At 37.4% G+C, this 14,677-nt stretch overlaps 1 protein-coding gene across 1 annotated transcript; it reads left to right on the forward strand.

Moving 5' to 3' along the window:
* The first annotated feature begins 1,655 nt into the window (after window positions 1-1,655).
* Window positions 1,656-5,567, forward strand: LOC128856078 (CLIP domain-containing serine protease B8). The gene is made up of 4 exons (XM_054091451.1): window positions 1,656-2,531; window positions 2,603-2,699; window positions 4,661-4,959; window positions 5,039-5,567. Exons 1-4 carry the CDS (start codon window positions 1,967-1,969, stop codon window positions 5,368-5,370), a joined length of 1,293 nt encoding a protein of 430 aa, XP_053947426.1. The 5' UTR covers window positions 1,656-1,966; the 3' UTR covers window positions 5,371-5,567.
* The last annotated feature ends 9,110 nt before the right edge of the window (window positions 5,568-14,677 follow it).

Consider the following 14,677-nt stretch of genomic DNA (forward strand, 5'->3'; position numbering starts at 1 on the left):
GCTAAATTTATATTTCATAGAATTTAATAGTTTGAATTATTTTAAAATACTTAGGAAATAAAATTGAGTAAAAACTGCAATACCATATAAGGGCATAAAGATAAAACAATAATATGAGTTTTCCAATAACAGGTTTTACAGGTGAGAGAGATGATCACCGATTTTTTATGGCCGGAATTGGATGGTATTGATCTGGACAATGTTTATTTTCAACAAGACGGCGCTGCGTGCCACACAAGCAACGAAACCATTGATCTTTTACGGGAAAAGTTTCCGGACCCTGTTATCTCTCGAAGAGGTAATCACAATTGGCCACACCTTGTGACTTTTTTCTTTGGGGCCACGTGAAAGAGAAGGTCTGCACCAACAGTTCAGGGTCGATTCAAGACCTCAAAGATGGAATTCTTGAGGCTATCGAGGACATAGGGCAGCCATTGCAATTCGGTTATGGAAAATTTCATGAAAAGGATATTGCCCTATAAGCGTGCGCGTGGTGGTCATTTGCCTGATGTTATTTTCCACTATCAACGGCGTACCTTCCTCTATATAATGAAATAAACATCCTATCATTTATATTCAAAAATAGCATTTTTCTTTGAATATCAAAATAACACCTCTGTTTGGAAACCCCTATAAATGTTTTTTCCACCGACGATCTCCCAGTGAAAAAAGTACGTACGTAAAATAACAGCCAAATAAAGGCAGAATGATATTCCTCCTCCCTACATTTGTTTGTATGAGTCCTTCGTAAGTAGTGCCATTTAAACTCCAGAGGTAACGTAGAGATTATGAATGCCTCCCATCTCCTTTTTAAGCAACAACAAAAATTTTAACACCAGTTTGCATTTTTGTTTTGATCTGTTCGAAATATCAGAAACGGGCCCACTTAAAGGCCTGCCTCATTGGCTATTTGGCACGGGATGTAACTATCAAAAAAGTGGTATAAGGGACGGCAATTGCCATTTACCGTTCCTCGCCACGTAAAATTTATTAGTCGCTTATAGCGAAAAGAGAAAGAATGGGAACTGTCACTTGTATCATAAATTCACTAGAAATGCACAAATTAAATGATGGAGCAAATGTGAAGTTTACTTTTTCCACTACCACGCAAGCCTAAAAGTATGCTCCTATTGCAGCGCATACTCCGTCTAACTTAATCATGGCCCAAACGAAAGTGAAACCACATCAGCTGTCAACTGTTCAGGCCAAGACTTGTTGATGTTGTGCGGAACCGGCTTCACGCTAATTGTTTGGCAGCCACCGCGAAGTATCCGCGTCGCACTTGAGAGCGACTCGTTACGTCATTGAACGATTTTTCCCGTTTATGAACACCGCGTCAGCGCCGAAGTGGATGATGAGGAAAAAGGTAAACACAAAGTGTAAATGACCGCAAACAAGTAACGGTTGGTACTGGTGTTGTATTAAGTCATTAGTGTTTATGTTTTCTGCGACTTTTAAGGACACTGTGCATGAGTTGTTCAAAATTCAATGGAGCCGCTGACATCACTTAAGCGTTTCGGCTAAGCGTCTCGGCTGGCTTTAAGAGCGGTCGCGGTGTGTAGACGCTGTTGACAAACAAACAACAACAAGCTCTGTCGACGCGTATCTCATGAACTTTTTCCATTCACTCTCACTTGCGCTGCGTCGCACACAATTCAAGCTCACAGCTGAGCGGTACGCCAAGCTGGTGTGATCGGGCCCGTGCATTGAGCGGATAATTGAAACGTTTTATGAAATCGGTGGTACATTTCAGCTATTGCGGTGTGCTACTTCAATTCAAGTCGTGCGACTCACGTTTCGCCCGCGCCAGTGCCGCTTTGGAGGCGACAGTCCAGTGGTCGTGGTGCAAAGCATTCAAATTTACTAAAGTTGCGCTCCGCGTTATCGATATAATAATAACGTCGCGGTGTCTGCGTGTGTGTGTGACATTTTCGAGATTCCGAACTTTTGAAATCATCATTCGACAATGCACTTCAGTTGTTTCGTTGTCACTTTGGCGCTATCAGTCTCGTGTGGTGCGCGCGCAAACACAGATGTCATACTGCATTTGCTTCCACAAGAAAAAAACGACAGCAGTCACTCTGAGACTTCAACAACTCTATTCCACTGTGAGATCCCCAATGAGGAGAAATTCGGCATTTGCGTGCAGGTGGGGAGTTGTTCTGCCTATTTGCAGGCGCGCAACGTGACCAACATATCCGCGGAGAAAGTGAACTTCCTGAAAAAGGTGCAGTACTCCTGCAAAGATATCGACGGTGATGTGCTGGAGCCTTTGGTTTGCTGCCCTGCAAACGGGCAGGATTACTTATACCCCTCGTTGAAGTTTTCGAAATTCGAGTATCGCCGCTTTCAAAATGTCACAGCGCAATTCAAACGTAAGAAATTAAAACGGCGCATACAGACGGTGGAGCCGGCGCAGAGATTCAATTTACGCAACGAATGCGGCAAGCAGGTGACGAATCGCATTTATGGCGGCGAAATCGCCGAGCTGGATGAGTTCCCTTGGCTGGCGCTCCTGGTGTACCAGTCAAGTATGATTCACTAACACATAAGTGTTGTTCGTCAAAGAGTTATAATTTTCTGTGCTTCGTTTCGTTCGCAGATGATTTTGGATGCAGTGGAGCGTTGATAGATGATCGTCACGTTCTGACGGCGGCTCATTGTGTGCGGGGCGACGGTGTGCGTGAAAAGCGCGGATTGTAAGTGGATAACGCTTTATGATAAATTAGTGAAATGAAAAGTGAACTAGACAGGTCGCCTAAACGAAATCAACGATCGGAAAATGATTTGTGGAAGCAACTCAAAATAATTTTGAATTTCTGAGTTTGTAATTCTAAATGAAGAAAAAAGTTGTGAATGTTTTCCGCTTGATGTCTTTAATGATTCATATCACACCATGTATCCCATATGGGAATTCGATGCTGGCATTAGGCATCAAAAAGGTTCAGGGCAGTTTTATGTTTGCGGAAGCCAGTTGTGTGTTGTTACAGCGTTCCAAAATGGGAAAAAAGCAAAAATTCGATACATTATTCATTACCACTACAACTAAGGTAAGGGGCGGCGCAGTTTGCTAAAAAATGTGTACTGGGCCCAATAATAAATGCATTGGAATAGCGGGATTCCAACGGTTCTATTCTGGTGCATCAGTTGCCGAAATTATCAAATTGGACTTGCATGCAAGCAGTTAACTCCTGCCAAAGGCTTTTTCTCGGATTTCAATACCAAACTTTCATTAAGTCCTCTTTGAGAGAATAGAACATCATTTTTGCAAGGTGCCAATACGAGGGTCGTTTGAAAAGTCCGTGCAAAATTAAGAACTACTTAATTGTTTGGGGTAAACATTTTTTTATTTTTCGACGTAGTTTGAAATTGGAAAACTAATAGTAGTCCAAGAGAACCAAGTCCTGAGAATATGGGAGATGTGAAACGAGTTGGAACTCTATTTCCACTAAATTTGCAACCACAGCTGCTGAGCCGGTAACTGGTGAGTTGTCGTAGTGGAAAAGGAAAAGCACTCGGCTTTCTCGATTCAAACGAATGACAAACACAAAGACCGAACTATACCGCTCTGGCTGAAACTTGTTGTGCGTGTTGTCCGAGAGCTGCTACTAACTAAACATAACCTCGATACGCGTCAGTAGTGCCGCCTCTCTAACTTTGCACGGACTTTTCAGATGACCCTCGTACACAGGAATGAGTTAATCCATGCCTATGAATTTGAAGATTAATCGGAAAACGGTTTTGAACTTTACATTCATTTATTAGTTATTTGGGCGAGCTCCTCCTCCTCCTCCTAATTGTGGTGTGTGTCTTTATGTCGTTCCCCAAATGGGAGGAGCTAAAATTTTACGTTGCTTCTACGGGATATTTTTTTATGAGCAGCTTTTTCATGGTAGAAACCATTTGCAAAAGGATAATTATAACGATATTGATTACCTTCGGAATAAATCTTGAAAACACTGGAAACTCTTTACTTCGCAACTGATTTTATTTTATTTTTTTTAAACCTACGTCTAATAATTTTAAAATTATTGCCTAGGTAAGAACTTCTCAGTTAATACTTTTTTTAGTTTCATACAAATTCGTCAGATTAAACAATTCAAAAGGTGTTAACTATTACAAGTAGAAAAAAGTAATTGTGTGTATTTTTTATTTAATACTTATTTGGCAAAAATATTATAAAACCTATCGCAATCATGTAAATGTTGTTTGCCTGTCCGTTAGTGCACATTAAAGCTTCATTAAAACCTGGTAAATCTCAGTGCATCTGGACACTTACTTCACTACAGAGTAAAGCTGGTATTAAAGCTGCACTCCACTCACTTTTTTCATACCGGTAATTTGCCAAAGTGCTAAATATGCAATGTTTTAGTTATTAATGAAGAAAATCTGCCATACTAAGTTGAGATATTTTTAAATCCGCAAAGTATAGATATGAACCACATTTAAGTAGCTAAGAAGGAAAAACTAGTCAACGTTAGCATGTGACGGGGTTGCGCTACTCTTTAACTTTATGCGATATTTTAAGCTGATTTTCAGTTGTAAATATTATCTGTATGACACCTCAGTAAAAACACGCGCCAAGTATGTGCAGCTCGATCCCGTCCGTGCCACAACCTACCATCCTTACTTACTGTCTAATAATAACCTTTCTGTTTAGGAAACTCATTCGCTTAGGAGAATTTAACGTCAAAACCGAACCAGACTGCATCGAGGAGCAGGATTACCTCAACTGCGCGGACGCTGCATTGGATATTGGCATTGATGAAATATTCGTGCATCCCGAATATAATGAGAATTCCTTCAGCAAATTCAATGACATCGCCATAATACGACTGCGACGGGCAGTGTCCTTTACGCACTTCATAATGCCCATTTGCCTGCCAAGTGAAACTGATGAAAGTCCTTTTAAAGATGGTGAAATGTTCTCTGTGTCCGGTTGGGGACGCACTGATTTATGTAAGTGTAAGCTAACATTGGCTAATCTGCAATTGGCATTTGGCTATAATCCAATCTCTCTCCATCCTTCCACATGTAGTCAACAAGTACTTCCGCAACATTCACAGCCCTATTAAGCTCAAGCTAAGAATCCCTTATGTGGAGCGTGATAACTGTACCAGTATCTTGTCCATGTTTGGCATCGAATTGGGTCCGAAGCAGATATGTGCCGGTGGTGAATTCGCTAAGGACACATGTGCCGGCGACAGTGGGGCCCCACTCATGTACTTCGATCGTAAATTCTCGCGTTGGATTGTCTATGGGGTCGTGAGCTTTGGATTCACGCGCTGTGGAATGGCTGGCCACCCGGCCGTATATACAGATGTCTCCGCATACCTCGATTGGATTCACAGCATAGTGACTGCGAAATGAAGTATTTGTTAGTAAAAAAAAAAACAAAAACAAACTAGGAAATTATAATTGTACATATCGAACTCAGTTCACATTCGTACGTTGCTTTCGAATAGAAATTTATTTATTGCTATTCTAGATTTGATAAAGAAGTGATGTTATTCAGGTGGAAAGAAACGAAAAAAATATATTTCTATGGAATTAGATGTGTTAATATTTATACAAGAAAAAAACACAGAAGTCTTTTATTTATCGCGCAAACATGTCGGCACACATACTGGCACATATGCAGGTACATATATAGACATCTGTATATACAAGCCCACGTAGGTGCATACTCGTGTTTTTAACGCTCCTAAGTAATAACTCTGCTTGTAAAATATAATTTTTTAGTATTTACAGGGTGGGCCATGTAAAATTTGCTTTTTGAATCGGCTATAAAAAAACTAATCAATATTTTTTTCAAACTATTTTTTTTTTGAAGATTGAACATTTTCATTTATGAATGAAAAATAATATCGTTCAAATGACTGCCACGACTGGCTTTACAGTAGGCCATTCGATCAACCCAATTTTAAGCACATTTTCGATTGTTTGGGCTCCAATTCCATGAATGGCAACTTCGATTTCGTGTTTTACGAGTAAAGCATCAATCGTCTCTCTATGGTTCGCATAGCATTTGTCCTTAACGGCTCCCCACCAAAAATAGTCCAACGGGCAGTGGCGGATTTACACTAAGTGCCAACGGTGCCTGCGCACAGGGCGGCAGATTCTAGAAGGGCGGCAAAACTAGGAGAAGAAAATTGAAAAAAAAATATTATACTCGAGGAGCGGCGGGTATTAGGGGCCACCTTAGGGAAAACGCTTATGGAGAAAATAAGAAGCTGATCTCGGATTAGTTTCTAACAGTTAGTGAAAGTTTAGTCATTCATCTATGCGAGAAATAATTGTAAGAATATAAAAGTTAATTTCTGAACGTTAATTATACGTCCCTAAAAAAAGTGTTTTGGCCCACATTATCCGACATCGTCGGAAATTGTGGGAAACCAAATCTTTTATTGAAAAACATTATGGTTTTAATGTATAAAATAACATTTTTACTTAAATTACGTAAAACCTCTCGAATGTATTAGTGTGTATGAAAAAATGAAGTATGTCTTTTCATATATTATAAATAAGTATGATTCGAGTGACAAAAACTGTTTTTTTGAGAATTACTTATCAAACAATTTTGTTTCATGATAATTGTTGTAATTAGTAGTTTGTTTGCAATTCCATCTTCAGAAACCTTCGTACACACAGAAATAATCGTTATCTATGGTTATATAATACGTGGCCCACAATACCCGCCAGAGCGATTTTATTCATTGACTTCTTTAGGGCATAAAAATTGATTTTATTCGCAATAACAAAAATATTTCGAAGTTGGAGAGAGTCCGGTTAGCGCAAATGTGGCACAGGAAAAAATACATCACTCATTCGATTTTGTATATTAAATTGTTAAAAACCGACAGTCCTTCTAAAACAAGGTTAGAAAGCAGGTGCATACGGTAAAAGCATTCAAATACTTTTTTATTGACAAATGTTCTTAATAATACATAGATAACCGTATTGATGTAACAAAATATTTTGTCTACTATGGCAAAATCATTGAAACTCCGATCTTATTCGAGGAAGATGTAACTGAGAATACTATAACGAGACAAGAAGCTAGAGTACTGAGGATTCAACTAGAGAGACTTGAGATAACATTCATGCACATTCTTTGGCATTTTTTACTATCACGATTCCACGCGGTTAGTAAAAGATTACAGAAAGTTGAAATCAACATTACTGATGTAGTTAATGACTATCGTGGACTAATAAAAGTAGCAGCAGATACAAGAATATCAGACGACTGTTTCGAGAAAAAGAAGAAGAAAGTTACAAGCTGACGAATCAAGAGACAAACGAGTTATACAATGAGTTTCCAAATGTGGAGATAGCATATCGAGAATATTTAACACATTAGCGTCAACAAACTGTAGCGCAAAACGTTCATTTTCATGTCTGAATAGAGTAAAAAAACATTTCCGTTCAACAATGTCTGAAAACCGCCTGAATAGTCTGTGCATTGAGTCTGATTTACTTGAACGCTTGAATTGTGACAATTTAATACACCAGTTTGCAGTACGAAAAGTCAGACGAGTTCGCATTTAAGGTAATGTGTAAAAATTTGATCTCATAAAAGCAATCATTCCTTTTTTTTGCTCATCTAATAAAGATTGATAATATGTTTAAGTAAGTATGCTGTTATATAGATTCAATTGGATTCTACTTTTTAAGATGTACTACTATATTTTATGCTATTTATTACATTTTCCTGGCACTTAATTTATAATTAAACAATAAAAATTTTCTCAACAATAAAAATTGAAATATATCAAATATTATTCTATATTATAATCTGTTAATTGATGCATAAAACTACCCAAAATGTGTTTTGTTATACCTGTTTATTGTGTAACGACTATTTTTTGTACTATAAACAAACACGCACACTCAAATTTAAAAAATCAGGGCGGCATTCTTCATGGATCACAGGGCGGCATTTTGTGTAAATCCGGCACTGCCAACGGGCTTAAATCACAGATCCGAGGCGGCCAATTGATATCGGAATTTCGGCTGATTATTCGGTTTTCAAAAACGGTAGCCAAAAGTTCGAGTATAACTTTGGCAGTGTGACAAGTTGCACCGTCCTGTTGAAACCAAAGGCCGTCCATATCATCCTCTTCACTTTTTGGAAACAACTCGTTGAGCATGTCACAGTAACGCTCGCCATTTACTGTAACCGCGTCTCCTCGCTCATTTTCGAAAAAAATGGCCCGATGATGCCGCCAGACCACAAACTGCACCAAACAGTGACTCGTTGTGGATGCATTTGCTTCTCTACAGTAACGTGTGGATTTTCTGAGCCCCAAATCCGACAATTTTGCTTATTGACGTAGCCACCGATGAGAAAATCAGAAAAGAAGAAGAAGACTCATCACTTTGGAAATAGATTTTCAATATTTCCCAACTTTGTTAAAGCGTATAGGGTCCCATTTCGTAAATGCTAAACCTTTAAGTAAATTATGAACACATTTGACATGTCATTTGTGTTACCATTCCCAAAAAAATAATATAGGTGGTTCAAAAAGCAAACGCTATATGGCCCACCCTATAGAACTAAATGAATGCTTGATAACGAAACACCAGCAGCATTCGTATTTAACGACGAACGGCGAGCTCCTATTGCCACTGAAACATGTTAGGTAAATGAGTCGAAGAGAGAAAAAACTCTGTTACGACACAGCTAATTAAACAATTAGGAACACACGCCCATAAACGCACATACTCATATGAATAAGTGTTCCGTGCAGTAGCTAAAATATATTGCTTTTCCGCATTCAAAGTTTAGACTATTACGAATAATCCCCCACTCCACAAATATGAAATTTCAAGTGCAAGTTTGAGGTTTGCCAATAGTTAGGCCGGCAGCGTACAGCAGCCATCTTGGTTAAGCTACAGCTCCAAATTTGGCGAGAATAGTCGTCTAGTCTCAGTATTTATTCATGGAACGCTCATGGAATGCATTATTGAGGCGTTAAAATCGCGAAATTAGTTTTTGGAAGAAAGTCATCTTCAAGGATGAGCTTCATTTTTGGTTAAGTGGCTTCGTAGACAAGCAAAATTATCTAATTTGGAAGGTTCGTCAGTTGCTCCATACGTACTCTCTTAAAATCGCTATTTGAGATAGGTTAAAAGTAACAAATAGGTAACAAGCTGCCCACTAGGGTGCACTTTCTACAGCTGATCCGCAGCGGCTATTCGCTCGACTTTATATTCCAACTGAAACGCCATCAAATATGGATTGTGAAAATAAAACGCAATTGTGGCAAAATCAAATAAACTGTTTGCTTAACTCAATTTGAAATTTCAAACACTCTTAATGAAAAACATTTTACATACATATATTGTCATATACCAATAGAACGTGAAAACTTTATCTGAAATAAATACAACCGTCGGTGGCTGATGATTATTATTTTGAAACGTGCCAACTTTACTGGGAATTCATAGTAATTAACCCTTCATTGAAAAAATTAAAAAAAAATTGTTTATATATTATATTCTGAAAATAATTGGAGCCTTGTGTTTTGTTCATTATTAATGCTAATATGGTTCAGGTTGAGGCTTCTCTTCTAGTTTTTGGTGTGGACCTTGAAATTATTGTACGCGTAGAAAACTGCACACTTTTATGCCGCTTCCCAATGGCAAATAGTTTTTATGAGTAGATTTTGAATATTTGCCATCAGCTGTGAAGAGCGTTCCCACGACAGTTGGTTCTACGTTATCGGAACGATCCGGATTTATATCAACAACAACAACAATCATCATTGGAATGTTTAATATTTACAGAGAACGACTGAACTTCGGCTGTGGTCATGTTCGGCCACAAAAGTTTCGGTTTGCTTCGGCGAAAAAACCTAACTTAGAGTGAGCAGTTCTTAATTAAAAAAAAAAAAATGCATAACAACTTCTCGTATTTGCACCCCGAAACGAAATGACAGCAAATAAATATTTTGAACAGTTCCGGTATTTTTATTCAATTTTGTATGTTCACTATTTTCTATAAAAATATAGATCATTGTCAAACAGAAGCCATATAAATACAATTTTAAAATTTTATTTAAAAAGACCAAAATTTCAAGGTTTTTATATGGAGTTGTATAGCTCACTAACTTTTAATAATATATAATAAAGTGCAAGTTTGAAGTTGCTAAACATTTTTATTGATTTTTTATAACTGGTTTCCCTGAAATTCGTTTTTGTATGGGGAAAATGTGCAACATCTTGCATTGCTTTTTATTACTATATAAAATTATTCAGCCATGAGTTGTGAAAAATTTGTTTGTCAAAGCCCGTACATGGTTTCATTTCCTTCGTATTAACTCCATGGTGACTTATAACTACTTAACCTAAGTAGTCTTAGGCAGTCTGAAATAAGTGTCCGCTTAAGAGAGGTGTCCGTTAGGAGAGAGTATACTGTATTCACAATTACTTACAAATATAACAAATAACAAATAATTGCTAACAAATGTCTGAATCGCCCTTGAATCACCCTATATTACCTTTTTATGACACACGTTCGTACTAAAGTAAAGTAAAAATAAAAAATGCCTGTCTGTGCTAGGGGGTTGGTGTTGCATCACATGAACGAAATGCGAGCATGCGAGTTCGCAAATAAAAAGCTTGTATAAATGTGCATGCTGATCATTTATTATAATATCGGGTGTTTTTTAAGAGGTTGAGAATTTGAAATGGTAATGCAAAACAGAAATATTGGTGGGATGATTTTTTTATTTTTTATTGTAATCTGGTTGATTATTTCATGGCATTTATTTTGTTAATATAATATGCGGCATTCTATCACTCTAATTCATGACTGTTTTTTTTAATAAATCTAAATGAGCACAATCACTAAAAATGCTGGTGATTTGGTTTCAATTCTTGCGCGAGCTGTATTTTATAGGCACGTAAGCCAAGATCCTTCCGTAAAATTTTTCGCGTAGTCGAAGAACAATGGCCAACAAGTTGAGAGAGTCGACGAATCGAAAATAGGCACTTCAGCGCCTTCTCAACACATCGCCCTATGAACTTCGTGAACAGATTTACTTTTTTTAAAGTAAATTTCCACAATTTGGAGGCGGTGTTCTAGCGTTAAACGGTTCGTGATGACTTACCGAACCTTGCTGAACAAAAAAGCCAACGCAGTTTGTCAAACTCAGTTGTCAAACCAAATAGTTACCCAATATTATTCTTGTGTATGTATATAATGATATGCTTGGCCTTGAAGCTCTACTCTTGAATATTCTATTAACCTTGTAATTCTTTATAAGTTTAGTATGTAATAATATTAATAATAATATCAGGACATGTGACAAAACTCAACAATTATACGATGAACATATCAACGAAGTGGTGAACAGTTGCAAAATTATATTGATTGTACAAAGATTCTAAGTTGAGGAAAAAAAGTGTATAATGTATTTGTTTTTAACTATTTCCTGAATGTATTAGTTGCGGGAAAAACAAATCCATTATTTGCGCAAATGGTTTAAAATTGTTTAATGGCCGATCTTTAGCTCCTGGGCTATGCTACGACTACTAACATCCCGTTCAACTTCGATTATTTTTCTGATTTTATCGAGGTTTTCTTTAACATTAAAAATGCCTGAACGAAATCGACGAAACCAAAATGGCACACAATTAGCTGTTACAGTATCGGCACCATAAACACCATTCGCAATTTCACCGACCTGGTTTGCATTTTCGTATTTATCAAAGAAACACTATAAAATGTGCCGAATTTTCTCTTTGTTGACTTCCATTGTTAACACCCTGTAACACACAACTCAGAGAACGTAAATTCATATATATTCATATTCATATTCATATGAATTTACGTTCTCTGCACAACTGATTAAAACAAACAAAGAACAGCACAGAAATGTTTAGTGTGGAATGTCACCTTGATAACGAGCCTAGACTCTAAATTGTTTAATCGATACTTTGCAAGATATCGATCACTACAGCCATCTATCGAGAAAAGAATGAAATTCTTTTTCCCCAAACCAATATTTTGGTAAAAATATCTAAGTCATATTAAAATTTCAGCCAGCTGACCCATTCAAAATATGCAAATTGTTTTTCGATTCTTTAAAACAAATTCTCTGTCCCCAAGTATAATTTCTTAGAAACTGAAACTGGGACACAGAAAAAAGTCAAAATGCTCTGTGTGGGGCATCCTTCACATGCTTACATACATATACCTCTATAGCCTTTGTATTCCTTTTTCAGTAGTAAATATTTTATTTAAAACCGTTGTGTATTTTTATTATTTAAGTCAAGTAATTTAAGGATTATATTTTACATTACATTAATTTTTGCACAAACTGCATTCTTTTATAACTCTGATCAAGCATACGAACATATGTTTATCCATCCCGATTCCCATAGGACATTTCAAGAATTTACCTTTCCCTTTTCATTGGCTTTATATCCCTGAGCTTATCCAGGATTCTTGTAGAGTTCATTGTAAACGAGATTTAGTCTACCCGGGCTCTCTATAGAAAACCAAATATTTTTCACGGAATGCCAAAACCATAATTAAATATTCCTAGGGGGCATTACTAAAATTTGCAATGGTACGGAAAGTTATGCAGTCAGTCAGCTGTTTTACCATTTTGCGAATTTTTTCTTCTTGTTGTTGTGCGAATTACAAACGGCATACAAATGATAAACTTGATCCACATTCACACAACTGACGTCATGGATTGCCACACTTTGCACAAATTGAATAAACACACGAACTCAAGCAAATTACCCACATAACAATAAATGAAAAAACAAAAAACCAAAAACAAAACAAAAGCAAACAATTTATTACAACAATTTAGTAACAATAACAACGAACAATGCAGACACTCGAATTCACATTTGCAGTTGGCTGTGTCGAAGTGGCATTGTGCAAGCCAGCATTTCTTTGTCAACAGTCAACAGCCGCTCGAAAATACGCTCGGCTAGCAACTTGCGAATGATGCAATGAAATCTACCGGCCAAACGACTGACGATCGGCTGCCTAGTGCTGACTGTCTCACAAGCAAACAAACGATTGTTCATTTTGTATTTGTATGTACATTTTAACGGTGCCGCAGACAATGAGCAGCCGATCGCTCGCTCACGCGTCACTTCTCTCCCGGTGCTTAAGCAACGGCTGATTTCCATTTGCCAGCCGTTCATAGCTGGTAACTACGACGCATCAGCCAAGTGCTCGAATGTGGCCTTTGAATTCGGCACTGAAAGTGACACCAGACATAAATGAATTAATGTGATGGTATTGTCTAAGTCGAGCTTACTTTTGCAAAGGGTGTTTGTTGTGCGCCGCCCACATAAAACAAACCATTTCGTTCAACCAACCAAAACTAGCGTTCGATTAACAAAATTAAAACACAAAGAGAGTCTTTTTAGGGCTAAAAACTGCGCTTGAAAGCGAAGGTGTTAATTTTAATGGTAATTCTTTCTTTCATTTATTTATTGCTTGCTCACTTAATTTAGTTGATCTTAAAACCTCGATTTGCGTGACAAAAAACGACCTTTCGCTTTACCATACGCAGCTCCGCAAGCAAAAAGTGAAAGTGTAAATTTGTCTGAACTTGAGTTTTTATTATCTACATAAATATGAATAAGTACACACATGCATAGATATATACCGCAGACTTTCTTCAAGAGGGGCACAACACAAAATTTCTAAATTTTCAGCTGATAAGTGCGTAAATGAAAACAGCAAAATGGGATTGAAATGTTGGATTGGCCTGATGCCAACCCAGCTGTGCAGCCATCGTAGCTATTATACAAATTCTGCGTTGAATTTCAAGGCTGACATGTTATCGGTGTTAATGCTGGTTCCTAAATAAACAAAGTCTTTTACATCTTCGAAATTGTAACTGTCAACAGTAACGTGGGTGCCGATACGCGAGTGCGCCAACCGTTTGTTTGACGGCAGGAGGTACTTCGTTTTGACCTCGTTCACCACCAGACCCATTCACTTTGCCTCTTTATCCAGTTTGGGGAAGGCAGAACTAACAGCACGGTTGTTAAGGTCGATGATGTCAATATCATCGGCATACGCCAGCAATTGTACGCTTTTATAAAAAATTGTGCCTGAGCGATTAAGTTCTGCGGCTTGCACGATCCTCTCCAACATCAGGTTAAAGAAGTCACTCGACAGTGAGTCATCCTGTCTAAAACCTCGTTTGGCATCAAACGGCTCGGAGAGGTCCTTCCCAATTCTGTTATACATATACGAGTATCTATGTATTTGGCGCTTACACCCTTTTTGGGTGTTTGATCGACCTCCTCCTCTAATTTGTGGTGTGCATCTTTATGTTAGTCCACAAATGGAGTCACCTACAGTTTTATGCCGACTCCAAATAATTAATTTCAATTACTCTTTTATAAAAATACAGTTCCTATTACAACAAAAATCATATAAGGCAAAGTTTCAAACTTTGTGCAAAATTTGTAAGAGTTTGGAAATATTTTATCAAAATTTCAGAGTTTTTCCTCAGAATTTCTGAAAAAATTTCAAGTAATTTATAAATCAAAATTGCAAACTTTTTACTCAGAATTTTTAGAGAAATTCCGGGCATGCAGTTTTATAGCTCATACAATTTATATTTATTTTTGGTAAAGTGCAAGTTTCAAGTAGGTCAATTATTACACTGATTTTTGAGATTTTTTTCGG

Source organism: Anastrepha ludens, chromosome 2 (assembly GCF_028408465.1).
Source record: "Anastrepha ludens isolate Willacy chromosome 2, idAnaLude1.1, whole genome shotgun sequence".
Taxonomy (NCBI): Eukaryota; Metazoa; Arthropoda; class Insecta; order Diptera; family Tephritidae; genus Anastrepha; species Anastrepha ludens.

Coding starts and splice junctions, on each gene's coding strand:
- LOC128856078 (XM_054091451.1), top strand. CDS start 1,967: ATGCACTTCAGTTGTTTCGTTGTCACTTTGGCGCTATCAGTCTCGTGT. Junction 2,532..2,602: donor GCTCCTGGTGTACCAGTCAA/GTATGATTCACT, acceptor TTTCGTTCGCAG/ATGATTTTGGATGCAGTGGA. Junction 4,960..5,038: donor TTGGGGACGCACTGATTTAT/GTAAGTGTAAGC, acceptor TTCCACATGTAG/TCAACAAGTACTTCCGCAAC.